This window comes from Macrotis lagotis, chromosome 7 (assembly GCF_037893015.1).
Source record: "Macrotis lagotis isolate mMagLag1 chromosome 7, bilby.v1.9.chrom.fasta, whole genome shotgun sequence".
In the NCBI taxonomy this organism is placed as follows: Eukaryota; Metazoa; Chordata; class Mammalia; order Peramelemorphia; family Peramelidae; genus Macrotis; species Macrotis lagotis.
Window position 1 is genome coordinate 67,285,510 of NC_133664.1, and position 27,776 is coordinate 67,313,285.

At 33.7% G+C, this 27,776-nt stretch overlaps 1 protein-coding gene across 3 annotated transcripts in view; it reads right to left on the reverse strand.

Annotated features, from left to right (window-relative positions):
- The window catches only part of MPP7 (MAGUK p55 scaffold protein 7), a 249,959-nt gene that overhangs the window by 45,141 nt on the left and 177,042 nt on the right, over nt 1-27,776 (reverse strand). For all 3 annotated transcript variants that reach the window (XM_074193054.1, XM_074193055.1, XM_074193053.1), the window contains exons 7-11: nt 20,841-20,922; nt 13,112-13,197; nt 12,146-12,220; nt 11,718-11,914; nt 6,118-6,182 (exon numbers count right to left, since the gene is read on the reverse strand). In XM_074193054.1, coding sequence (XP_074049155.1) covers nt 6,118-6,182; nt 11,718-11,914; nt 12,146-12,220; nt 13,112-13,197; nt 20,841-20,922 — 505 coding nt within the window. The remainder of the gene's footprint in view (nt 1-6,117; nt 6,183-11,717; nt 11,915-12,145; nt 12,221-13,111; nt 13,198-20,840; nt 20,923-27,776) is intronic.

Consider the following 27,776-nt stretch of genomic DNA (forward strand, 5'->3'; position numbering starts at 1 on the left):
TCAAAGATTTAGCATCAAATAAATTACAGATATCTTTATTTTATCAGAAAAGATATAGCAATTAGAAATTATTTTAATAGTAAAATTATATTTCAACAGACACAAATGTATCCTATGTATAGAACACATCCCAATGTACTGAAAAAATATACCATGTCACATAAAAACAAACAACTCTACTATATCACAAGTTTGACAAATTAATGCTCTATATGATACACTCGATTTTTGCTTTTTTTTAAATATTTAACACTTTTAAATCTTAGATTTTAAAAACTATCTATGGGAAATAATATGGATGACTTAGATCAGTTATAGAAGTTGTCCATGGATCCCAAATGTTTCTAAAACCATAAATGGACAAGGAGATAATCAAGTACTCAAAAGAGAAAACAAAAAATTCTAATCATGGAAAATTGGGAGGTCTCACATAAGCCTCTTAAAAACAGTTAACCAAAAAAAAAAAAAAACAACCCAAAACAAAAACAACCCATAACCAAAATATGAAGAAAATCCCAAGTGGTTTTACAAAGTCATTCTTAACTGCCCTTGAACCCAAAGTTCCTATGCACTTGGGAAGTAAATAGACCTGTAAAGCTTTTGTCTAAAGTCTTTAATATAAGTCATATTTCCATTCATTAATTTAATAAATTCTTATGATGATACATTTTATGTCTTCAGGTTTTTTTGTCTTTCATGTCTTATGTTTAAAATTGTGCTGGCTACTGATCCATTATTGCATGGGGAAAATTTATATTACTTTGACATAATATAATAACTATATAACATTTATATTATTAGTGTTGACAATAAAAAGAAAGAAATTGACAGTACTATTTAACTTTATGGACACTATCAAGGCCTTGCTGGTCAACCAATATCCATGACAGCCAAGACAGTAAAGGCCATTTATTCATAGAATTTACTTCAATGACTGTAGTATTTTTATTCCATGTTGAAAAGTACAGCTGGTATTACTGGCCAGTGGAGGGATAATTTCCTCTAAAGTTTCTATCGTCTGTCTGTGCATATAAGATCACTCATTTCAACATAGACCACATAGTCAGTGTCATGCTAAACAAGTCAAGGTTAAAGTTTCAATTTCCATGTGAGTCAATTAGTTTCTCAGAGTGCAAAACGAATTAAAATAATAAAAATTAAATCAAATAAAAAAATCCAAAGCATTTCATGGCTACAGAAGATACAGCAAACCCTGATAAATTATTTCATATGTATATGGCATTGGTCACAAATAGGACTTTGAGTGTATGGCTCTAATTAAACCACTTCATGTGGGGAGAATGGCAGTGCAAATACCCTGATAGTGGCTCAGAAGCAGCATCTTCAAATGTTAACGACAACACTGAGACGGCACATGTAATTAGGGAAATCTTTCCTTTTGCACACTATTAGTAGAAACAGTGAACTTAGTTACTCGACTGCCCATCTCCTCCCACCCTCAAATGTTTTCTCAGAATGTATTTAATTGAGGATATTTCTTCTCAAAGAAAAATATATGCAGAAAGAAACAGCAATACAAAAATCAAATAGTGAGTAGACAAACTTGACACCATATTCTAAATGGTATAATTTATTTGTGAATTAACAAAATGCGTGAGGGTACAAATGAATTTACGCCAACATTCTGGCAGCAAGGACCTGTCTAAACTTGAAAAACCTTATTGCAACAAGCTGTAAAGTCCTGCTTCATATTATTCTTAAATGCTTGGCCTTCCAAAAAATTGGTAACATGAACAATACATTCATTCTTTCACTAAATGTTTAAATTCTTTTGTTGGCAGAATGTGGTCTTCCATCCACAAAATGCTTGTCTTTGGATAAACTGGGTTACATCTTGTTTGAATGAACACCATTTGGCTGCAGTAAAATATTTCCTCTTACCCATATGGTGCCGATCACATATGGTTAAATCAAAACTAAAATAAGATATATTTTATGTTTTTGTTTTTGAATACTTATAAAGTCAATAAGGTGATGCATTTGTTACAATTGCAAAAGAACTATATTTAGCAATAGCAATTCATAATAAATGTTTTCTAGGGATCATGTTTATAAATTTCTTTCTAATTATTTATATTTCTATATTTTTCTTTACTTAAAATGCAACCTAAATTATAAATAAATCCAGTAGTCTTCTGCTTAACATACACCCTATGAAACTATTTTTTCTTCTTGAAGACCACATAAATACAAAGTATACACCAATAAGAGAAAATCAATATTTATAAGGCTATCTCATCTGATATACTTAAAATTCAACACGCAAAAACAAAATATTTTGAGAATTTTCTAAATAATCAAAGAAATTAATGCTTCTTTTTTAAAAAGATAGATGATATGTAGTTTTATATACACAAGTGAACTGTAAAAAACAAATAAGCTTTAGAAAGTCAATCATACATGATGTATTTTAAATTATATAAAGGTCAGAACACGAGCTGCCAAGTTTTCCATCTTGAAGGAGTTCTACATGCTACTTGAGACATCGGATATAATTTTATTCATCTACAGAATACAAGTAATTTCTTTTACATAATAGACCATAAGCTGGTCCTATCAAAGAATATTATTACATCAGTGTCTTTAAGTCCATATATATTTAAACTCTGGTGAATTTATCATTAAATAGCTGAAATAAAATTTGAGCAGAAATGTTTTTGAAAATACCTTTCTTTTTAAGCACAGAATTTTTACTTCCTCCAAAAACTCAAGTGCTCTGGAATACCAAAGAACAAATTTCTAAGATATGGGATTATTTTAATTTTAAGAATTCATGATAAACTGCAAATAAGACTGGGGGGAGTGGGATGGGTAAACGGCCTACTGTCTAGGTACAAATGAATAATTTCCATAATTGCATTCATTCTTTTTGCACAATGGCAAAAAGAAGCAACAGGAATTCAATTTGTAGTTTACTGACTTCATACTTTTATCCAGCTTCACCTCCAGTTAGACAGAATTGCTAAGGGCATTCTTGTATTTGAATATTTGAAAGGTAAGCCACCCAAATTAACCATAGCAGAGATGACAGTACCTGGAAATATAACAATACTACAACAAGCTGATTAGACATTCTTTATTCTTTACTTAGATGTTGATATTAATTGGGCCCCTTTAAGTCACATTATAAATAGCCAATTTATATGGAATTTAGTATAGATTTAAAAAAAAAAAGACGTTATCATTTTACACATAAATAGCATTTCAGTTTTAATGTCATTGGCTAATTTGAATTTATCCACACAGGAAAATGTAAATATGTATACATACATACACAGGGAAAGCTAGGCCTCAATTTCCAAATGAAGATATGAGCATGATTATCATTACAAATTCACTTTTCAAAAACTCTGAGACATAAACATTACAGAATTATATTCCTGCAAACAATTATTTCATAAAGTCATTTAAGGATATCTTGAATTCTATTCTAATAATTAAGTATTCAAACATAATAAAAATATTCTATGAAGAATGAGAATGCAATTAGGACATTTTTCTACCAACATACCAATTAGAAAGTAGGAATAAAAGAAGGCATAAAAAGGACATAATAAAATTATCTACTGCTAAAAACTCAAAAATTGTTAAAAATGCAAAACAATTCCTGTTTAAGGATATGAGAACATTAAGTAAGAGTATTTAAGGAAAGGTCATGAGCTGCATGAAGATACAATACCAATTGAAAAAGTTTAAAAATAAAATGCTTTTAAATACTACTATCAATTATGTGAATAGTGCAGAGATTTTAGCAGGGTTTTTTTCTTAGTTTTTAATTTCAAGGAAGTTTGGAACATAGCAAATATTTTGAATTCTACTCTAAAGGGATTTTCTTATTGACTTTCATAGAAAATCTCTAGGATTGGGGCAGCTAGGTGGCGCATTGGATAAAGCACTGGATCTGGAGTCAGGAGTACCTGGGTTCAAATACGATCTCAGACACTTAATAATTACCTAGCTGTGTGGCCTTGGGCAAGCCACTTAACCCCCTTTGCCTTGCAAAAAAAAAAAAAACAAAACCTAAAAGAAATCTCTAGGATTATCAGCTCTAGGATAAGATTTTATCTAGGATAAGATCATTTTTCTTACATGTTTATTATTTTAATCAGATATATTTTCAGTGTTCTGTATAAAGTGAACACTCAATAAATGTTGACAGACTTACCTAAGCTCATCTTGACAAATGATGAATTAGAAATAAGATCTATATTTGATAATAAATGAGTCCTCTAGGGGAACATCATTTGAGAAAAAACATAAATGGTTTTCAAGAAAGAATTATTAGAACATCAGAGGGAGTAGGGTAGCAAGAATGAGGCAGAGAAATAACAAGTAATCTTTATTTCTAGTAGCAAAACAAGTAGTAAAAAAGATGAAACTGATTAATATACCATGTGCAAAAGCCTTCATTACTGACCCTTCTTCTCCCCCCAAATAAATATATTTCAGATTATTTTTATAAACTGGATTACACTGATACATTATAATGATTGGGGAATGTTAGGGGAAATTAGCAAATTTAGTTCTGTTTATTTCTAGATTCATGGTATTTTACTTGTAGATGAAAACAGGTATTTAAAAAACCAAGCTCAAAAATACCAAGAAACCAAAAACAATTCAACACTTAGAATCTCTCAGCCCCATTAAAATTTCCTGGTGATAAAATCTTAAAACTTCCTGGCTATTTGATTTAACTTACTGCCTGACAAGTATGCCAAAAGAGCTTTCCAATGTGATTCAAAAGGTCAAAAAATATTGTGACCCTGAAAGGAAGACAATTCCAAACATAATTATGTTAAAAAAAAATTCTTTTCTATTTTATTAATGGGGTTGCTTGATGACCAATTTTATGGAATACTACATATGAAATTATTTCTAAAATTTAACAGTTTTTATTCAATAGATAAAGCAGGTTTGAATCTAAAGTAATAGGAAATTTTTTCAACTAACTAGTAAATGTTTCTGATGTAAAAATATATATGGTGCTTTTCTGTTGGATTAGATTAGCAGGGACAAACAGACTTTCAAATTAGTGATTCAATGTTGAATCCTTTTCATTTGTGAGATTTATATTTTAAGGGCAGATAACTTAATTCTGTCTTATTCTGAGCTCCCTTTACTATATACCTCTTTATAAATGACAGAAGATATCAGAAGTGAAAAATCGACAAAATTTAAGATAGATATAAGTACAAAATTTCTGGGCAAAGAATATATCTCCATTTGTTCATTTATTTCATCTCAAAATATGTAACTACTATAACGAAACAAAGATCTAGGGCTTCAGGTCTGAACAGAATAGTATAGGATTTGGGAATGAAGAGAAGCATAATCTATACCTTTTACCAGGAACTTTCACTGATTCTAAGATCATAAAATAGTAGATTTGTATTTGTGAATGGCCTTGGAGATTCAAGTCTAACTTTCTCATTTTATGGATAAAGATACAGAAAGTGCAAAAAAGATGACTAGCTCAAGGACACACAGATAGTTTGAAAAAGGATTAGACATCACTTACCTGGGACCCCAAATCCAGCCCTTTCTACAACACTTCATTATGATTTTTTTTTAACTACAATAGTATCCTTTTGATGGAGTGATTGCTAGCTGGATGTGATGTAAGGAGTGCTCAGTATAATTAGGAATAGTAAACAAGTTGGACACAATTAGTAAGAAAATTAGGTGTAAAATTTATTTTCTTAAGATTCCTAGGGCTTAGAAATTTTTTCTAATGTATTGTTATAGAATATTGTACTAATATTCATAAATAAAAATCTGTATTTTTAAAACACTAAAATTCAGACCATGGATAAAAACTTTTAAATTTATTTAAACAAAAACTACCATTTTGAGTTATTCTGAGAAGCGCATTTTTTTCTTGACCTACCACTCTCTCTTACTACTATTATCACTTACAAAATACTTTAAAAACAGGTTTAAATAAGTACTCTCAAAAGTGAATTCCACAACTGAAAAACAGATAATTCAAAAGCTCTTCAAAAGGTAAAGTATCTCTTGATGGTATAAGAATTTGTTTTAAAAGTAAGAAATAAATGAGTAGTTTTCCTTTCCCCCCCCCCCCATTAACAAACTTACATGATTTCCGGTTAGAAACTTTGAGGGGCGGAACTAACACTTCTGGTTGTCTTAGTGCAAATCTCCTGGAAATGAGGACAGAAATATAAATAAACTGTTCATTTTCTTTCTTTTTTCTTATTAATATTAACATTTTCATTTTTATTCCACTTCTGTAAAATAAGGGAGAACTGAGTTCATTTCAGGACAATGTTCTGTACCTTATTGCTTAGTGGACACAATACGTGGTTTTGAATGAATCTTGAACCACAAAAACAAGCAGGATTCCTTTTTTCATCTTTACTGCACCCCACCCCCTCAATCTTTACTTTCTTGTGGGATTCTAGCCAACTCCAAGTGTGAAAGAGAAAAGAGGGTAAGAGAAGGAAATCCAATTAATTTGCTTACGATATCACACTTTAGATATAAATCATGTAACCCATTTTAACCTTAACTTGGTATATAGAGTAATATATTGGTCTAGATCTAGTTTCTGCCATACAGTTTTACAGTTTTCCCAGTAAGTTTTGTGAAATGAGTTTTTATTCCAAAAGGCTGGATCTTTAGATATATCATATACTAGATTATGGTTTTTTACTATAATGCAATTTGTACCTAATCTGTTCCACTGATCCACTACTCTGTTTCTTAACCAGTGCCAGATAATTTTGACTCTATTATACAATTTGGGACTCCATTGATATCATTGAGCTTTTACTCTTCTGGATGCATTTTGTTATTTATGTGTGTTTGTTTTGTATCCTGCAACCATAATAAAGTTGTTAATTATTTCAAGTTTAGTTGATTCTCTATAATTTTCTAAGTGTAACATCTTAACATTTGCATAAAATTTTTTGCTTCTTCAATTCTAATTCCACTAAATTTCTCTTTCTTCTCTTACTGCTCTAGCTAACATTTCTAGGACAATATCAAATAAAAAAGGTGAAAATAGAAATCCTTACTTCACTCTTGATTGTACTAGGAAGGCTTTGAGCTTACCACCATTACAGAGAGCTTGCCAATATATATATATATATATACACACACACACACACACACACACACACACACACACACACACACACACACATATACACATATACATATATCTTATCATTTTAAGGTAAGTTTCATTTATTCCCATGTTCTGTGGTGTTTTTAATAGGAATGGGTGCCATGTTTTGTCAAAGATTTTTTCAGCATAGAGATAATTATATAAATAATAAAACCAATAGAAATCAGAATTAATCATGTCGATAATTTTCTTAATATTGAATCCATTGCCTGTTTTCCTAGTATAAATCCCTCTTGATCACAGTGTTACAATCTCTTTGCAAGAAATTTTAAAATTTTGTTATCAATGTTCATTAAGGAAAATGGTTTATTCTAGGTTTGGCTAACAGCACCATACTTGAGACAGAAAAAAATTTGGTAAGACTCATTTTGCCTGCATTTTCAAATAGTTTATAGTTTTTTTTTAGGGTTTTTTGGGAAGGTAAATGGGGTTAAGTGGCTTGCCCAAGGTCACACAACTATTAAGTATCAAGTGTCTGAGACTGGATTTGAACTCAGGTCCTCCCTTACGCCAGAATCAGTGCTCTATCCACTCACTGTATCAGCTGCCTGTCCTATTAAATGACATTTTCAATTGTTTCTATGATTTCTTCTTTGACCCACTTGTTTTTTAGGATTCGATTATTTAATTTTAAATTAATTTTTAATCTCTTTCCATTGTCTATTGCTGAATGCAATTTTAATTGCAATATCATTGAAAAGTAATGAATTTATTAAAAATGCTTTACTGCCTTTGGTTGTAAGGTTTTTATACCATAATACATGGCCTATTTCTATATAGGTGCCATGTATGTTGAGAAAAAAGGTATATTCTTTTCTATTTCCATTCAAATTTCTCTAGAAGTATATTATATCTAATACTTTTCCAGAATTTTATTCACCTACTTAACTTCTTTCTTCTTTAGAGTAATGTTGAACTCCCCAACGTGTATAGTTTTATTATGGATTTACTGTAATTCATTTAACTTCTTCAAAACTTTAGATACTACACAATTTGGTGAATGTAAAATTGTAAGGAGAAGAGACAGACAGCGACAAAGAAAATGTGTAGTGCAGAGTGCTGGACTGATCACAGACTCATTCTCTTTAAGCTAAATATTCATAATCAACCAAAGTAGCAACCGCAAGGCAAGATGAATACTAGAAAAATTAATGTCAAGAGATTAGTCTCTCTGAGTGGAAATAATTTGTTGCTAACTTGGTGGGAGTCAACATTCAGTTGGTAATAGGAGCAGAAAAAGAGTGGGCAACTTTAGATATCTGGTGTATAGCACTGCATTTGCTCATCTGGGTAAGAAGACCTGCAAACATCAAGACTGGTTTGATGAAAATGATGGGGAAATAGAGAAGTTGCTAAATGAAAAAACAAGAATTTCACAGGTTTACCAGCAGGAAAGTTTATCCATTTCTAAGAAGGCAGCATTTGATTCCTTCAAAAGTAAAGTACGTGTAAAGTGAGAGATGCTTTATTTTCTTTTTTCCCCAGGCTTTATTTACTTATTTACATTTGGGGTTTGCAATTTTCCCCCCAATCTCGCTCCCCCCACACACACACATAGAATGCAGTCTGATAGTCTTTACATTGTTTCCATGCTATACCTTGATCTAAATTGAATGGAGAACACTGTACATCTTAATAATATGCAATGATCATCTAAGACAGACTTAGCAATACAGCAATCAAATATAATTCTAAAAGACCAGTGATGAAAAATGCTGACTACATCCAAAAAAGAACTATGGATTCTGAGTGTATACCAAAGCATTATATTTTCACCTTTTTAACTTGTTTTTTGCTTTTTTTCTTTCTATGGTTTTCCCTTTTTGTTTTGATTTTTCTTTCACTAAAACTGACTAAAATTGAAATATGTATAATATAATTATACATATATAACCTATAATAAATTACTTGCTGGGGTGGCTAGGTGGTACAGTGGATAGAGCACCAGCCCTGGAGTCAGGAGTACCTGAGTTCAAATCTGGCCTAAGACACTTACCTAGCTGTATGGCCATGGGCAAGCCACTTAATCCCATTGCCTTGCAAAAACTAAAAACAAACAAAAAAAAAACCCAAACAAATAAAATTACTTGTTATATTAGGGCAGAGGAAAAAGTGGAAGAGAGAAAAATTACAAAAATGAATGTTAAAGATTATCTTTACACAGATTTGGAAAATTTTTTTTAAAAAAGAAATGCTTTAAAATCCTCTATTTCATTAAATGTTTATTTTTCTCCCTAGAAGATTATATTTGATTTTGCTGGGTAAGCGATTCTTGGTTTGCATCCTAATTCCTTTGCTCTCCTGTATATCATATTCTAAGCCCTCTGATCCTTTAAATCTTTAAATCAAAAATCTTGTGTGATCCTGACTGTACCACAATTATTTAAGTTGTTTCTTTTTGGTTGCTTGCAATACTTTCTATTTGAACTGTGAATTCTGGAACTTGGCTGTGATGTTCCTTGGAGTTTTCATTTTGGAATCTCTTTTGGGCATGTATTTTGGTCCAATGCCTTCTTTCAACTTCTGTTGCTCTCTAGTTCTAATATATCAAGGCAATTTTCTTTGATAATTTCTTAAGAGATATGGTTCAGGCTTTTAGTTTCTTGATTATACAATAATTCTTGTATTAACTATCCTGGAACTATTTTCTAGGTCAGCTGTTTTTCCAATGAAAACCATGGATTTTGTTTTATCATGATGTCTCAAGGAGTCATTAGTTCCCACTTTTTCATTTTTAAATTTTAAGAAATTTTCTGCAGTGAGTTTTTCTTTTTCCATATGGACAATTCTTTTTTTTTTTTTTTTTTTTTTTTTTTAGTTTTTGCAAGGCATTGGGGGTTAAGTGGCTTGCCCAAGGCCATACAGCTAGCTAAATGTCTTAGGCCAGATTTGAACTCAGGTACTCCTGACTCCAGGGCTGGTGCTCTATCCATTGTACCACCTAGTCGCCCCAACAATTCTATTTTTTAGAGAGTTCTTTACCTCAGTAAATCTTGGTATAACTTGCTGTTGATGCTTTTTTTCATGATTCTCTTGCATTACTCTCATCCCCCCATTTTTCTTCTACTTCTGTAATTTGCTTTTTATAATCCTATTTACCATCTTCCAGAAAGTCTTTTTGGGCCCAAATAACCTTTTCCTTTGAGGCATTTTGTGTAGCCATTCTGTCCCCTTCAAAGTTTATACCTTGACCCTCCCTATCACCATAATAACATTCTGAAGTTAAGCTGTTTTAATTTATTTATTGCTCATTTTTTCTGCCTTTTTTTTTTGTGACTTGGTGTTTGTGTGAGAGAGAGGGGCTCTGGACTTGCACTGTCCCAAGTTTTTTGTGCTTAGGCTCTGGGATCTTGCAACTGGCTTTCACTGGGATCCAGGGCTTAGTTGCTTTCTTTCTATGAAGGATAGGCTTCCCTTCCTTTCTGCCTTGTACGGAGGGTGTGAGACCTTTTCCTTAGTGTGGGACATAGCTGTTGCCTGATATGGAAACAGTCTCTCTGATGATGGTTCCTAAGGGTGGGTCTTGCTATTGGCCAGTCCTGTTGCTTGGTCAAGCAATGGGGTCAAGAACCGGCTGGTGGTTTGTGCTGGGGTGGAGTGTTTTTTTCCCTGGAGGGAGGGGGCACTTGCTGTGCTTCGACTTGCCTAGCAGCTGCTGGCTTATAAAAAGCAGGGGCCTCACTGGTGGATTGCCCCAGGCTTGGAGCCCTGGGCTGTGAAGCTGACCTAGCTTGGACCTTGCTCCCCTCTCCCACCCCAATGAGACAGATCTTTCCTGTTGGGCTAGTAAGCTGCTTCCCTGTTCCTGGACCAATTCAGAAGTGGTTTTCTACTTGTTTGGATTGGAATTTGGGAGGACTTTAAGAGAGTTCTTTCCTTATTCTGACATTTTGGCGCAGGAAGTACCTCATTGATTTTCTGTAGATCAACGATTAATAAACAGCATAGGATCAGATTATATATATTTTTTGAAACAATCCATCAGTAATTGCAAATAATAAAAATAACACAAATCCTCCAAGTTGAATAATAAAAGTCACAAGATTACCAGCTTGATTAAGAGGACAAAAACTGTAGCATTTACTACTACAGTTCGTGCAATGATGTGCTATTTTCCCACATGTTTCTGTATTCTTCCAAATGGATTAGGACTAGTCTATCACTCTGAGTCATTATATATAGATATCAAATTAAGAAAATCCAAGTTCCGAGTGGCTAGGTGGTGCAGTGGATAAAATACCGGCCCTGGAGTCAGGAGTACCTGGGTTCAAATCCAGCCTCTAACACTTAATAATTACCTAGCTGTGTGGCCTTGGGCAAGCCACTTAATCCCATTTGCTTTGCAAAAACATAAAAAAAAAAAAAAAATCCAAGTTCCAAAAGAAAAGATGTTCAAATTGAGGACCCAAGATCCTAGAAATGGTTTCTGAGTTTAGAATAAAAACTCTGACGAGTTAACAAGTTACTCCAACTACGACAAACTATATTTCTAGGAACACAATAGGGCTTAGAATAAGAAAAACAATAGTGTCCCTCAGTAGCTCACCTTTCCTGGAAATGTTTTGAAGGAATCAAGCCTGCTCGAGGATTTGAATCACCTTCATGTTTGGCTTGCCACCAGGTTGCATCATCCTGGCTCATAATCTGTAGGATATCTCCCTTTTTGAAAGAAAGCCCAGCTTCTTTACATGGAATTGCTTTATCCTCATAAGGATCATAGTCAAATAGGGCTTTGATATACATCTGTTAACAGACAGAATATTTCATTTGAATATTATTTGAAATAAATATCAGTACTAAATGCATTAAATTGGTCATATTGTTCTTACTCTGATATTGAAGTCAGAATATACTAAGAAAAAATATAAACAAGTCAAGCTGCAGATTTGCTCCTCAAATAAAGTAACGTCCCATATTGAATATATTACTGTTAATAAGAAAAGACCCCCGCACCCAGATGCAGGTAGTGATTACCTTGCCTTCTTTAGATGGTACATCCTCTTTGATGCTTGGTATAATTTTAAATGTAATTGCTCCCTGAGACTGAGCCTGATGAAAAAGGAGAATGAAACAGTAGTATTACACAAATAGAGCTACGATTTAATAACTTTGGAGCTTTAACACTCAGTTATGCCATAATGAGGAAACTTATTTCTCTAAAAACTTTTTATAACTAGGAAAAATATTAAAGACTTAAAAAATGTAACCCCCCCAACATTAATCATATCACCTCATCTATTTCTACTATTTCACATGTATTAGTATTTGAATGATTACTTTTTAATTCTTATAATTCATAAAACATTCTCACCATATAAGAGAATGAATACTAAGGGTGGATAAACAGTCTAGCAGATATTTTTGAATGCAACAGGGAAGTTACATGAAAGATAGTTTTTTTGAGCATAAGAAAATAGCTTGTAAATCAAGCAAAGTCTCACTACAGTTGAAAAAAATCGACAAAAGTTTGCTAACAAACACCAACTATATGTCTCATAATAAAAAAAGTAACTTACTACTTTCTGTGATTAAATCTCATTGAATTAAAAGATATAAAAATTAAAATATATAATTAAATTAAATCTCATTGAATTAAAAGATATAACAATATCATCAATGGTGAGAAATTAGCCAAAATGATTTATAATTCCCAAGGGGAAAAAAGCACTACAAATTCGGCAGGTGCTTCAGAGTACTTATATAAAAGAACTTTAAAGAGTTATTTGATTCACAGAATTTTCAAAATTCATTAAAAAAGTTTCAATTTCATGAAATTTCTAAAGGAGTCTTCACAAGTTTAGATAAAAATAAAAATCATAAATTAAGGTATGAGCTTGCATAACACCACAGTGTTAAACACATCAAGTGAATCTAATTTCAATCAAAAAGAATTTCTATTAAGAATTTCTACTACAATTTAAAAATAATTTTAATACTTACCAAAATCTGTATTATTTCCTCAGGTGTCTTATCTTCTACTGGAATTCCATTTACTTCCCTGAGTTCATCACCAACATGAATAAGACCTAGAAATCACCAATTTGGTTATAATAAAATGTAGAGTAAAACAGATAAGGAACTGAAAGGGGGAGTCAAAATGGTAGTGTGCAAAGGGAGGAAGCTCCAGGAACTAAAAAAAACAACTACAAACTTTTAATAAAGCCTCTAAACAGACCCCAAAAGCTGGGTAACCCACAAAAAAGCCAGAATGAAACGAGTTCTCAACTAAAGATACTGTGGAGGAACTTCAGAAAAGGTCATTCCCAAATGTGTAAAAAAGGGAATAGCCTAGCAAAGGCAAAAGAGCTGGGAAGCCAGTGAGAGGTTCTTAGCCACAGAAAAGCTAAGGTTCTGGGCTCAGCAGGAAAGTGGTACAGTAGGTCAACAGCAAGGATCACAACCCCAGATTGTAAGATTGACCCCAGGAATACCAGTGAAACTGCCAGCATCTGACTCACCATAAGCAAAGCCTTAGGCAAGTGGTAAACCAGGGAACAGATCCTCAGCCCCAGCACAAGAAGTTCTGAACTACACTCCCTGTACCTGAGAAGCAGAGCTCAATTACCAAAGTGAAGAAAAAAACAAAGAGTGCTAACCCTAAGTTACTATTCTGATATAAAACTGCTATCTCAGAAGAGAAGAGCAGTGACAAAAATGTCTACATGTGTAGCCTCAAAAGGGCTAATGAACTGGTCTCAAATCCAAAAAGACCTCTTAGAAAAGTTCAAAAAGGATTTTAAAAATCAAAGAAGAAGAAAAATGGAAAAAAGAAATGAGTTATGCAGGAGAATTATGAAAAAATTGAATGAAGAAAACAATGTCTTTAATAGTAAAATTGGCTAAATAGAAAAAGAAATCAACTCCTTTAAAACAAAACTGATCAAATGGAAAAGGAAAACTACTTCTTTAAAAATGATCAACTGGAAAAGAAATGTAACTCATCAAAAAAGTAAAATCGACTAACTGGAAAAAAAATATAACTCATCAAAAAGTAAAGGGGGGGCAGCTAGGTGGCACAGTGGATAAAGCACTGGCCCTGGAGTCAGGAGTACCTGGGTTCAAATCTGGTCTCAGACACTCAATAATCACCTAGCTGTGTGGCCTTGGGCAAGCCACTTAACCCCATTTGCCTTGCAAAAAAAATAAAAAAAAAAATAAAAAAAAGTAAAAGGGACCAACTAGAAAAGAAACACATACACAAAAAAAGTACTAAGCAATTACGCAACAATCAGAATCCTCTATACTAATCCAGATTCAAAAAAAGTATACCTCAGGGCTCCTAGATGGTGGCACACAAGACTGGGATCCAGCTGAACTCTCCCAACAGTCCCTTCAAATCAAATTTTGAAAGGACAGATCCAACAATGGATCAAAAGGAGACATTTTTTACAGCCTAAGGAGGTCCAAAGGAGATTCTGTAGCAGCAGAGTGGGCATGGGCCCAGAGCATGGCAGGAGTGCCAGAGAGGGGCCTTGGAGGTGCCTGTAGTAGCAGCAACAGCAGTAGCAGAAGCAGCAATAGCAGCATCAGGAGCTCTCTGCCCAGAAAAAGAAATGGGGGACAGATAACTGAACAAAAAGAGGCAGTGGCCATAGCTGTTGCTGACTGGTCATTCTAGCATTCCTAAAGATTTATAGGTGGCTATCATTAGCACGAACAGCTCCAAAGACCCAATCACAGTTCAAAGGTCAAGAGGAATGTTGTGTTTGTGGCTACAGGGGAAAACAAAAACCCTTTCTAGGTAAAAAGCAGTGATCACAATTCTCCCAAAAACTTGTAACTCCCAGAAAGAAAACAGTAGTGCAAAAGAGTCAGAAACTTGGGGTAGTACTTCCCCAATGTCAGGTGAGTAGAGCTCCACTTTTAACATTAAAGTTCTCAATGAAGAAAAAGACTGGAAAAATGAGGAAGCAACAAAAAAAGAATTTGACCATAAAAAGCTACTATGATGTGGGCATATGATTTAGACAAGACCAATTAGAAGAACAGAACAAGAAATACTCTTAACTGTCGATTCTATGGAAAAGGGAGAAATTTATGATCAATCAAGAAATAGAGAACATTATAGATTGCAAAATGGATGATTTTGACTACATTAAATTAAAAATATTTTGCACTAATAAAACCAATGCAGAAAAGATAAGAAGGAAAACAGAAAACTGGAAACCATTTTCACAGCTGGTGTTCTAACAGAGGAATCATTTCTGATAAATTTGATATTCGATAAAAATCAAATTATAAGATGACAACTCAATCCCTCATTGATAAATGGTCAAAGAATATGAATAGGCAGTTTTCAGATGAAGAAATGAAAACTATCCATATTCATATGAAATAACACTCCAAATCATTATTGATTAGAAAAATGCAAATTAAAACAGTTTTGAAGTACCATCTCACACCTATCAGATGGCTAAGACAACAAAAAAAATGTAAAATGACTAATATTGAAGAGGATATAGGAAAATTTGAATGACTCAGCCATTCTGGAGAACAATCTGGAACTATACTCAAAGATCAATAAAAACCAATCATACTGTTTGATCCAGTAATCCAGGCCTATATCCAGAAGAAATCATAAAACAAGGGGAAAGTTCCACATGTTTCAAAATATTTATAGCAGTTCTTTTTTGTAGTAGCAAAGAATTGGAAATTCTCCATCAATTGGGGAATGGTTGAACAAGTTGTGGTATATACATGTGATGGAGTACTACTGTTCTGTAAGAAATGATGAGTAGTTAAGATTTCAGAGAAGGATGGAAAGAATTATATTAACTGATGCTGAGTGAAGGGAGCAGAACCAAGAAAACATTGTATACATTAATAACAACATTGTGCAATAATCACCTATGATGGATGCAGCTTCTCAGAGAACTAGGACAGCCCTGGAAGACTTCCTGTGGAAAATGCTATCCATATGCAGAAAAAAATGGAATCTGAATGCACACAATGGTCACTTTTTTAAAACTTCTATGTTTTTCCTTCTTATGGTTTTCTTTCTTTACCCTTATTTGTAATCTCTCTCTTAAAAAATAACTAATATGTAAATATGTAAAACAAAAATGAACATGTATGACTTTTATCAGAATGTTTGCCACCAAGGGGAGGAGGAAAGGAAGGGCAGGTATTAGAAAAATTTTTAATTCATAAATTTGCAAATGGCCGAATGTTGAAAAATTGCCAAAGCATATAATTGGAAAAAATAAATGAAAATTTCTATTAAAAAAAGATAAAAAGCTAGTTTGATGGTTGAGAAGGTCAAGATAAACTTAAAAGACAACTATGTGAAAATAGCTATAACCAAAACCTCAAAGACTAATTCCTAGAAGAGTTAAAGAGAAAGGTAGTAGAAGGAAAAGTAGGAAAAGAAATGAGACCAATATAAGAAAATTATGAAAAGGGGAAACAACTTAGTAAAAGAGGCACAAAAAATGGAGAAAATACTATCTTGGAAAATAGAACCAGCCTAATAGGCACAAAATTCACTAAAAAAAAAAAGAAATCCTTTAAAAACAGAATAGGTTAAATGGAGAATAACTCATTAAAGAAAACAGTAAATCTTTTGAGAAACTGTAAGAGAAAACTACCCCATATTGCTGAGTTCCATAGGAACTAAAAAATGGAAAGAATACACTGATCAACTCCTTACAAGAGATCCCTAAATGAAAAGTCCCAGGAATATTTCAGAACTCCTACATCAAGGAGAAAATATTGTAAGCAACCAGAAAGAAATAATTCAAATACTGTGGAGCCAAAATCAGGATAACATAAGATTTAAGAGCTACCCTTTTAAAGAAGCAGAGGGTTTGTAATATAGTATTCTGAATGGTAAAAGAGATTATTATAACCAACAATCATATACCTAGCAATTGAGTATATTGCTTCAGAGGGAAAAAAATAAAACAGAGGGGCTTCCAAGCATTCCTGATACTTGAATAAAAAATTTGATATTCAAACCAAAGACCTGAAAAGCATGAAAAGATAAACATGAAAGAGTAATAATTAGGAACTCAATATAGTTAAACAATTTACATTCCTATATAGGAAGATACTTGTAACTTTTTTTAAAAAAAACTTTATTTATTTAAGGCAATGGGGTTAAGTGACTTGCCCAAAGTCACACATCTAGGCAAATATTATTAAGTGTCTGAGGTCGGGTTTGAACTCAGCTACTCCTGACTCCATGGCTGGTGCTCTATCCATTATGCCACCTAGCTGCCCCAATACTTGTACTATTAAGGCAATTTGGATACAGAAATCTATCCTACTCAATGGGAAAATAGGAGGGTGAGGGATTAAGAGATTGGAAGGGAGAATAAAAAAAGGGGGATTAAGAGAATCAGTTGGTCAATAGCAAAAATAGACTTTTGAGGAGGGACAGGATAAAGAGAAAGATAATCAGAAAAAAATGAGATGAGGGAAATTGTCAATAATCAAAATTGTGAATTTGAATGTGAATGGGATGAACTAATTCATAAAATGGAAATAGAAAGTAGAATGGACTAGAAAACAACCTAACTGAAGCTTTTCCTGGGCGGAGCCAAGAAGGCAGCTTGAGAACAGCCTTTCCTAGGAGCTCACTCAAAATTATTCCAAAAAAAACCCTCAAAATTATGGCTCTAACTAAAGTTTCAAGAGACAGAACCCACAGAAAGATCCATTGAAACAATCCTCTAGCCAAGGTAACCTGGAAAATTGTGGAAAAGCTCTGTTCCATGGGGGTGGATGGGGTGGCAGCGCAGCCAGAGCAAAGGAGCTCCAGGCTTCCGGGCTGTTGTTCCTAGACACCTGGATCATGGGGAGTGCTGGCTCCCAGCAGCAGAAGCAGTTTCCTGACCAGGCAACCCAGTGAACACTAAGAACAACTTGGAAGATCAGTGGAGAAACCTCTGCCAGAGTGAGGGGGAACCAGCATGGTTCTCAGCGCAGTTGCAGCCCTCAGGACAGCCCAGATCCCAGGAAAGGGAGGCAGGCGCACAGAGCCACTGGGCAGCTGCTCTCAGAGTGTTCAGTCCACGGAAGGTAAGGGGGTGAGGGAGAGACTGTCAAAGTCTCTCCTAGGGCGCTGGGACAGGACTCTTGTGCTTTGTTCATATTCAGAGCCTGGTGGAAGTCTGGGGGCCCCCTATTGCTATCCACAGACTACAGAACAGGCAGGAGAGCAGTTAGAGCCTCCTATAAGACCATGAACAAACTGAGGTCCTTGTGGGGGTGTCCCAATAATACTCAAAAGCTTGGGAAGCACCCCAAACCAGGCACAGGCTGGGGAAATGAATAAACGGAAAAAAGGAACCTGACCATAGACAATTACTTTGGTCCCATGGAGGATCAAAACACACAATCAGAAGATGAGAAAGTTCCAGCTTCTGCATCTAAATCCTCCAAGAAATATAGAAGCTGGGCTAAAAAAAGAGCTCAAAAAAGATTTTGAAAATCAAGTAAGGGAGGTAGACGAAAACTTGGGAAAGGAAATGAGAGAGATGCAGGAAAAACATGAAAACCAAATCAACAGTTTAGTCAGCAACATCAACTGTGGAAGTAACTTCTCTGATGGACTTATGATAAAGAATGTGATCCACCTCAGAGACAGAGCTGATGGTATTGGAACACAGAGTGAAGCACATTTTTTTACTCTTTCTTTCACTTTAATTCTTGTGAGGTTTTTTTTTATTTTTGTGGGGGGAGGGGGGATTATGTTTACTCTTACAGAAACAGAAAACAATCTAATAAAATGTTTGCCTATAAAAGACACAGACCCACAAAGAGTTACAAAGAGGGGTGGCTAGGTGGCGCAGTGGATAAAGCACCGGCCCTGAAGTCAAAAGTACCTGGGTTCAAATCTGGTCTCAGACACTTAATAATTCCTAGCTGTGGGGCCTTGGGCAAGCCACTTAACCCAATTTGCCTTGCAAAAAAAACCCAAACCCTTAAAAAAAAGAGTTAAAAAGAATGGGCTGGAGCAGATTCTAGTGTATTTTAGCTGAAGTAAAAAACCTAGAGATAGAAATTGTGATCTCAGACAAATTAAAAGTAAAAATAGGTAATTAAAAGACATAAGCAGGAAAACTACATTTTGCTTAATGGTACTATGTTGTTTACACAACAAGTTTCTCTGATAAAGGCCTTATTTCTCAAATATATAGGTACAGGTAACTGAGTCAAATTTATAAAAATAGGAGCCAGTCCCCAATTGATAATAGTCAAAGGATATGAAGAAGTAGTTTTTAGAAGCAGGAATCAAAATTGTCTATAGTTCATATGAAAAAAATGATTGAAATTTCTACTGGTAAATTAAACTAGCTCTGAGGTACCACCTCACATTCGACAGAAATGAAGAAATGCTGAAGGGAATAAGGAAAAAATAGATATATTAAAGAACTCCAAATCAAGTAGTAAATTGTCCAACCATTCCACAGAACAACTTGGAGCTATATTCAAAGAGCTATAAACTGTGCATACTCTGATACAATAATGCTACTTCTAGAGCTACACCCCAAAGATTAAAGAAAAGGATCTATATGTATAAAACTATTTATAGCAGCTTTTTTGTGGTAACAAAGAATTGGAAATGGAGGTAATGCTCATCAATTAGGGATAGACTGAGCAAGTTGTGGCATATAATGGTAATGGAGTACTACTGTGCTAGGAAAAACAAGGAGATGATTTTAGAAAAACACAGCAAGAACTATATGAACAGTGATGCGCAGTGACGTGAGCAAAACTGGAAGATCACTGTGCACAGTAACAGCAATTTTGTAATGATAATCAACTGTGAAAGACTTGGCTACTCTGATCAATAAAATGATCCAAGACAGTTTCAAAGGATGCATGAAGAAAAAACATCATTCACCTCCAGAGAGAGAACTGATATATTCTGAGAACAAATTGAAGTATTATTTTCTCACTTTTGGTGTTTTGTGTGTGTGTGTGTGTGTGTGTGTGTGTGTGTATTATGACTAATATGGAAACATGCTTTTATGATTTTACATGTATAATTGGTATATTTGCCCTTTTAGTAGATGGAAGAAAGATATAAAAGAATATGGAACTCAAAATCTAAAAAGGATATAAAAAAATAATATTTTTATCTCAAGTAAGAACAGAACAGAAATGCAGAGGTAGAAATGATAAAATTGTACCTTGTTTTAAGTCAACTATAAGTCACTATAATTCCCTCCCTCTCTTAAAGGATATAAAAAGATTGTATTCTTCATATATTTGATTTTGTAAAAAACCTAATTTCCAGAAATACAGAAATATTTAAGGAATTAGAGAATGTCAGAGCTTGTCGTATAGCACCACCATTTTACAGATAGGAAACAGACCCACAAAGTTAACCAAGGTTAGAGAGATAATGGCAGCCTTAATATTTGACCCTAAGGTTTCCTACTATGAGGCAAAAATGCATGCTGCCTCACACACTTGGGATGACTTCACAAAGAGTTTTAAGTTTTTTGAGTGTTGCTCATCCTTTATTTGTATACAGTTTGAGAATATGCAACACAAGAAAAAGACATGAATGTGATCTGGTTTAAAAGGACTCCTAAATCATTTCCACAATTCAATTGTTATTGCCTTGATTAAGTACACTAATTACAAAGATAGATTATGTAGATGCTACAAATAAAATTATATGCTTTGCCTTTGTTTCACTTATATGAACTCTTACCACTTCTATCTGCAGCTCCTCCTCTCATAATTCGAGCTACAACGACTGCTCCAGTATGCTCATCCTTCTTAATTGTGGCTCCCTAAAAACAATCCAAAATAAACAGGGAAGGGAAAAACAAAAATAATTAAAAATGAATTCATTTATATAGAAAAATCTAAATGAATGTAAAGAAAAATTAAACTCTACATCAAAGATATGAATGTTATGTTATTAATAGTTTGATAATTATGACATTAATTTTATATGGCATGACCACTAATACTGAAATCTTACATCTCTTAAATCCATCTTCTGAATTTATAAAATCAATTTGTAGATATTCTTTTAATCTACAATTATTATAAACATTTTTATACTTCTATTGTGTTTATACCTTTTAAAATACATTTTATTCTTTTCATCTTTGTATCACTCCTATTTCAAGCCCTCCGTCACCCAGACTGAAGCTTTCTCTTGTGAAAAAAAAATAATAAAGAAAAACCTCCCTATCATTGGTTACATCTTAAAAAAGGATACAAAATTCTTTCTGGTAAACTTCTGCCTCCTTGATGTGAGATAGGGTGAGGGTAAAAGTATTGCTCTCTGCTTTCCTAGACTTTCACTGGCTTTTCAATTACTCGGTAGAGGTAAATTTTTATTTGGTTGGTAATCTATTTATAGCATTGAGGTCACTGTGTATTTCCCCCCTAATTTTGCCTATTTTGTTCAGTATTAAATCATAAATATTCCCATGTTACTTTGAATTCCCATTTATGACTTCTTATGACACAATAATATCTTTTTTAGGTCATTCCCAGTCACTGGACACTCAATTTATTTTTCGTTCTTTGAGCGTTACGTTTAATATATTGGTATACATTAGACTTTTGTTTCTGTTTGTGATTTCCTTGGATTATATAATCAGTGGTAAAATTGCTGGATCAAAGGACACTGACAAATAGGCTTCCTTTCTTGAATGACTGAAGCTGGCAGAGTAGTTGAACCATTTTAAAGATTTCTATGAACAGAAGAACACTATTCCCCTATTACCTTCTTTTGTCATCTTGGCCAATTTGAGTTGAATGATGTAGAAAGTTGTTTTAATTTCTGTTTTTTAGCATTAGTGATTTGGACAATGTGATTTCATGTGGTTATTTAAAATATACAATTCTTTCCAACCTTTCTGGAGAGCAATTTGGAATTATGTCCAAAAGGCAACAAAAATGTGCAAACCCTTTGATCCAGCAATACCATTACTGGGTCTATACCATGAAGAGATCATGAAAAAGGGTAAAAGATCATTTGTACAAAAATATTCATAGCAACCCTGTTTGTGGTGGCAAAGAACTGGAAATTAGGTGAATGTCCTTCAATTGGGGAATGACTTAACAAACACACAAATAGTGTCATGGAACACTATTGTTCTACTAGAAAACAGGAGGAGTGGGAATTCAGAGAAGCCTGGAAGGATTTGCATGAACTGATGCTGAGTGAGATGAACAGAACCAGAAAAACATTGTACACCCTAACAGCAACATAGGAGTGATGATCAACCTTGATGGATTTGCTCATTTCATCAGTATAACAATCAGGCACAATTTTGGGATATCTGCAATGGAGAATACCATCTGTATCCAGAGACAGAATTGTGGAGTTTGAACAAAGATCAAAGACTATTACCTTCAATTTAGGGGGGAAAAAACTGTTATCTTATTATGTAATATTACTATCTCTTAGACTTTATTTTTCTTCCTTGAGGATATGATTTCTCTCTCATCACATTCAACTTGGATCATCATATACCATGGAAACAATGTAAAGACTAAACAGACTATCTTCTGTGGGGGTGGGGGGAGGGAAACAAGAATAAGGGAAAAATTGTAAAACTCAAAAACTTTCTGAAAAAAAATTACAATTCTTATGAAAACTTCACTTTCTTTGATCCCTACTTATCCACTAGATAATGAAGATATTAGTGCTATTTATTTGTGTCAATTAATTATATATATTTATATGTTAGGCTTTTATAGATGAAATTTGATTTTTGCTCACCTTATTCTATTGTAATTTTATTTCTTCAAAAACTTATGACTTTTATGTAATCAAATTTCTCTCATATTTTAGGATTTCTTCTACCATTTATTTGAGAAAAGTAACCAGAGTTGTGAAATGTACTTGACTCTCCAATTTTTCATGGTATGACCTTAAATTGAAGGTAATGTATCCATTTTGAACTTTTTGATTCATATCAAAGAAGTCACTGGCTTAACCAAATTTTTGCCAAATTATTTCCCAAGAAAAGAATTCTTGAGGCAAAGAATTGCAAATTGAGTGAATGTTCATCAGCTGGGGAATGGCTTAATAAAAATTATGGTATATGTATGTGAAGGAACACCATTGTTCTATTAGAAACCAGGAGGGATGGAAATTCAGGGAAGCCTGCAAAGATTTGCATGAACTGATGCTGAGCAAGATGAGCAGAACCAGAAGAACATTGTACACCCTAACAGCGACACGGGGGTGATGATCAACCTTGATGGATTTGCTCATTTCATCAGTACAACAATCAGGCACAATCTGGGGGTACTGCAATGGAGAATACCATCTATATCTAGAGAAAGAATTGTGGAGTTGAAACAAAGATCAAAGACTATTACCTTCAATTTAGGAAAAAAACCCATTATCTTATTATGTAATTTTGCTATCTCTTATTTTTCTTCCTTAAGGATATGATTTCTCTCTCACTATATTCAACTTAGATCAGTGCACCATGAAATAATGTAGACGAACAGACTGCCTTCTGTGGGGAGGGGGGAAGAAGATTAGGGGAAAAAAGTTGTAAAATTCAAAATAAATAAATAAAATTAAAACTTTAAAAAAAAAGAAGTCTTTCACTAAGCAATTTAATTTGATAATGATAGACTGTTTTTTGCTTATCTGGTCTATTTTCCAGTGATCTTCTTCCAAGTTTATTTTATTTTGTTTGACCAGAACACCAAATACTTCTGAAGACTAAATCATTTCTAATTGATAAATGGTCAAAGGATATGAACAGTTAGTTTTCAGAAGAAATCAAAGCTATCTAAAGTCATATTAAAATGCTTTTAATCACTTTTGATTAGAGAAATGATAATTAAAACAGCTCTGAGGTACCATCTCACAGCTATCAGAAATTCAAATGCTTGCCTTTGACCTTTGACCCAGCAATACCACTAGTAGGTCTGTATACCAAAGATATCAAAGAAAAAGGAAGTAGGGGTAGTTAGGTGGCACAGTGGATAAAGCACAGGCCCTGGAGTCAGGAGGGCCTGAGTTCAAATCTGTCCTCAGACCCTTAATAATTTCCTAGCTGTGTGATCCTGGGCATGTTGCTTAACCCCAATGCCTTAAATAAATTAATTTTTTTTAAAAAAGGAAGAACAATGAAATAGAAAAATATTTCTAGTAGCCCTTTTGTGGTGGTAAAGAACAGGAAATGGAGGGGATGCTCATCAATTGGAAAATGGCTAGACAATTGTGATATATACGATTGTGAGGCAGTACTGTTATTCTAGAAGAAATGATAAGGAGTGATTTCCGAAAAACCTTGGGAAGATTGATATGAAGTGAGGAAAATGAAATGAGAAAAACTAAGAGAACAATGTGCACAATAATGAAAACATTCTAACATTAATCTATTGTGAAAGACTTAGCTACTCTGATCAATGCAATGATACAAAATAACTCCAAAAGGTTCTTGATGAAAAATGCTATCTATCTCCAGAAAGAGAAGAGATTCATCAAATGAGTGAAGATTGAAGCATACTTTTTTCATTTTCTTAGTTTCTTGATGCTGCTTCCTTTTTTTGGCAATATGGCTATTTTGGAATTATGTTCTGCAATACTATATATACATACATATATATATATATATGTATGTGCATATATATTACACACATAATTACATATAATATACATATGTGATATGTGTATATGATACATATATTATATTGTATATATATACACATACACACACTATATATATAAAAATAAACTGATATATTGCTTGCTTTCGTTATTCATGGAGAAGAAGCAGGAAGGACAGAGTGAGTTTGAAATTCAAAAAGTGTTTAATATTTGTAATAAATATTTTTTAAAACCTCCTTTAAAATTTCATCTTATTAAAACTTACCAAATTTCTAGGCTGCTAAGATTTTGATAAAACCAGACAATAGTATACAGGTTATTAGTTTTCTAAGTTATACAGTGTCTGTACATTTGAAAAGCATATCATCTCCACCTTTATCCAAATCATTGATACAAATCATAAACTATACAAGAAGCAATACAGTTCTCTAGGGTAATTTACTGGAGACATGCTTCCAAATTGACATGGAACCATTAATGACTTAATTCTTGGATCTAAACTAAAACTTGTTCTGAATTCATATATCTATATTATCATTTAGCATAAGATTGGGATTGGAGATTCCGTCAAATACTTTACAGATTATATGAAGTTTTCCCCCTGCTTTTTCACTATAATAACAATGTCAAAAAAAAGGTAATAAAATTAGACTGGCATGAGCTGTTTTGATGAGGCCATGATTGGCCTTAATAATCAAAAAGCATTAAATGCTTACTTAGCTTTGTGCTAGATGGCAGCAATACAAAAACCAAAATTTGAACTTTGCCCTTGAGGGGCTAAAATTCTTTGGAATGAAATGACATGCTGTGAACATCTAAACATGGAGACATTATATTATATATAAAGGCATAGAGATGGGATGTGTTGTACAAGGACCATATAGGTGGGTATGATTGGAATGCAGAGAGAATGGCGGGGAGTAATGTGGAATCAAGGGAAAGGTAGATAGATAGGAGTGAATCTATGAAGACCTTAAATTGCCAAAATTATCCTTTTTGGACAGTGGGGAGTTAAATTCAGAGTTGTGCTAGAGGAATAATTATCTCAAAGATGAATTTGAGAGAAGAGACTTGAAGCAAGAAGTTGCTTACTATAATAGTGCAGGTGAGAGGCACTAGAGCTAATGAGGTGGCCAAATAAGGTCACATTATAAAAAGTTTTATCCTCAAGATGTTCTCATGGTATTATAAGGATGGGTGATGTTATTCATATTCCTATTCATAGAATAATTTATGGATGGGGATATATCAGATCACAAAGTAAATTAATGGCAAAGTCCAGACTAGTACAATGTACTTGACTCTTTAGCCTGGAGCTTTTATCATAACACTACACTATCCATTTTAGAGAATACTCAAATTCAGATGATGATAATAAAATAGACATGACAGATGAGTTAACTCATATGTCTTTTCTTAGGCCAAAATACACAAGTGGAAATATTATCCAGTACCTTATGCTTTAGGACCAAGCAACTTCCTAGTGGGCATAGGAGTATTCTAATTTTCTGGCATGAGGTAGGGAAAGTATCATAAAGCAGGTTTTTCAACATTCTTTTTTTATGGAGCAAAGGCAAAGTCTGGATGCTCACAGGCTAACAAATGGAACTACTGGGCTGCAAGAACAACACATATTAGCAGTTATTTTTTGGCAAGGAACTCTTGAAAAGGCATCCAAGAAACCAGCAAGAGTTTGGAAAAGTCGTCCCTCATTGCATCACAGTCCTGAAATACTGCCCTTTAGGTGGGGTAGAATTCACACCATAGTAGAAAGTGGGATTTTTCTAGAATTTGCCAATAATCACATTTCTATAATTAAAAAACAGGTATAATGAAACATAAAAGAACTAGCCTGACTCTTCTAGTAGACATATTTGTATAGGTGGAATATATTTCTATGGAATTTATTTCTGGCAAAAGTTTGACTACATTAATACTAAGATAACAAGTTGGCAGGCAGTTTGTTATTGCAGTACAGATCACTGGATTTGTAGTCTTGAAGACCTGAGTTCAAATCCTCCCTCAACCACTTATTACCCAGTCTTTCAAATTTTCTCAGTCTGTTTCCTCCTCTATAATTTGGAGATAACTATAGCACCTTTCTTTACCAGAGTGTTGTGAAGCTCAAATTAAATATCCTCTGTAAAGCACTTTGCAAACCTTAAGGGACTATATGAATGTTAGATATTCTTAAACATCAAAACCAAATTTAAAAAAGCAAATGAGATGCTTTTCCTTAGATCAACAATTTAATCTGGATTCAAATCAGCATGAAATAAAAAATCTACTTATTCTGATGTTGGTAGTACAGTGGACTTAAATCTGAAGTGATTTATAGAGATCTTTAACAAGTATAAGCACTATCCTATAAATGGTATCCCAGACATAAAAGCTAATATGTCAGATGAGTATGAGGCACTTAAAGATCTTGACAAACTAGAACATGCTCTTACCATCTTCAGTGAGTTTAGTACCTGCCTCATGGTCATTCTTTCCTCTTACACTGATACTTCCTCAAAAACATTAACATCCCAATTCCTCAACTAATTCATTGAACATGTCCTATTCCTCCACCCCACCTCAAGCTACATACAGAGATGGCCAAATCTTTGATCATGCTATCATCCTACAAATGTACCATATTTCCATATGCATTAACTCTAAAATTCTCTTTTGAAATCACAATCTATTGTTATTTCACCTCTTCCTCTGCCTTGCAACCCCAACTCAGCTTTCATCATCATCATGACATTCAGTTCTTTGACCCTCAGATGTTACCCAGGCCATCACTCCTATGACGACTAGACTCTCTTCCTTTCATGATCATGCCCCTTTAGTAAATCAGTTCAACTATATACTGGCTTCTTTTCTTGAGTCTCTTGTCCTCTTATAGCTTACCCTGCAAAGCCTCAGACTTAATTACTCCCACCATCTACTGCCTTTGCGTCTATCTTATGCTGTTGAAAGTTGCTGGAGAAGACTATAAAATTGTGCTGACTGGGTCCACTACAAAATTATATTTATTACATAATCTCAACTGATCTCTCA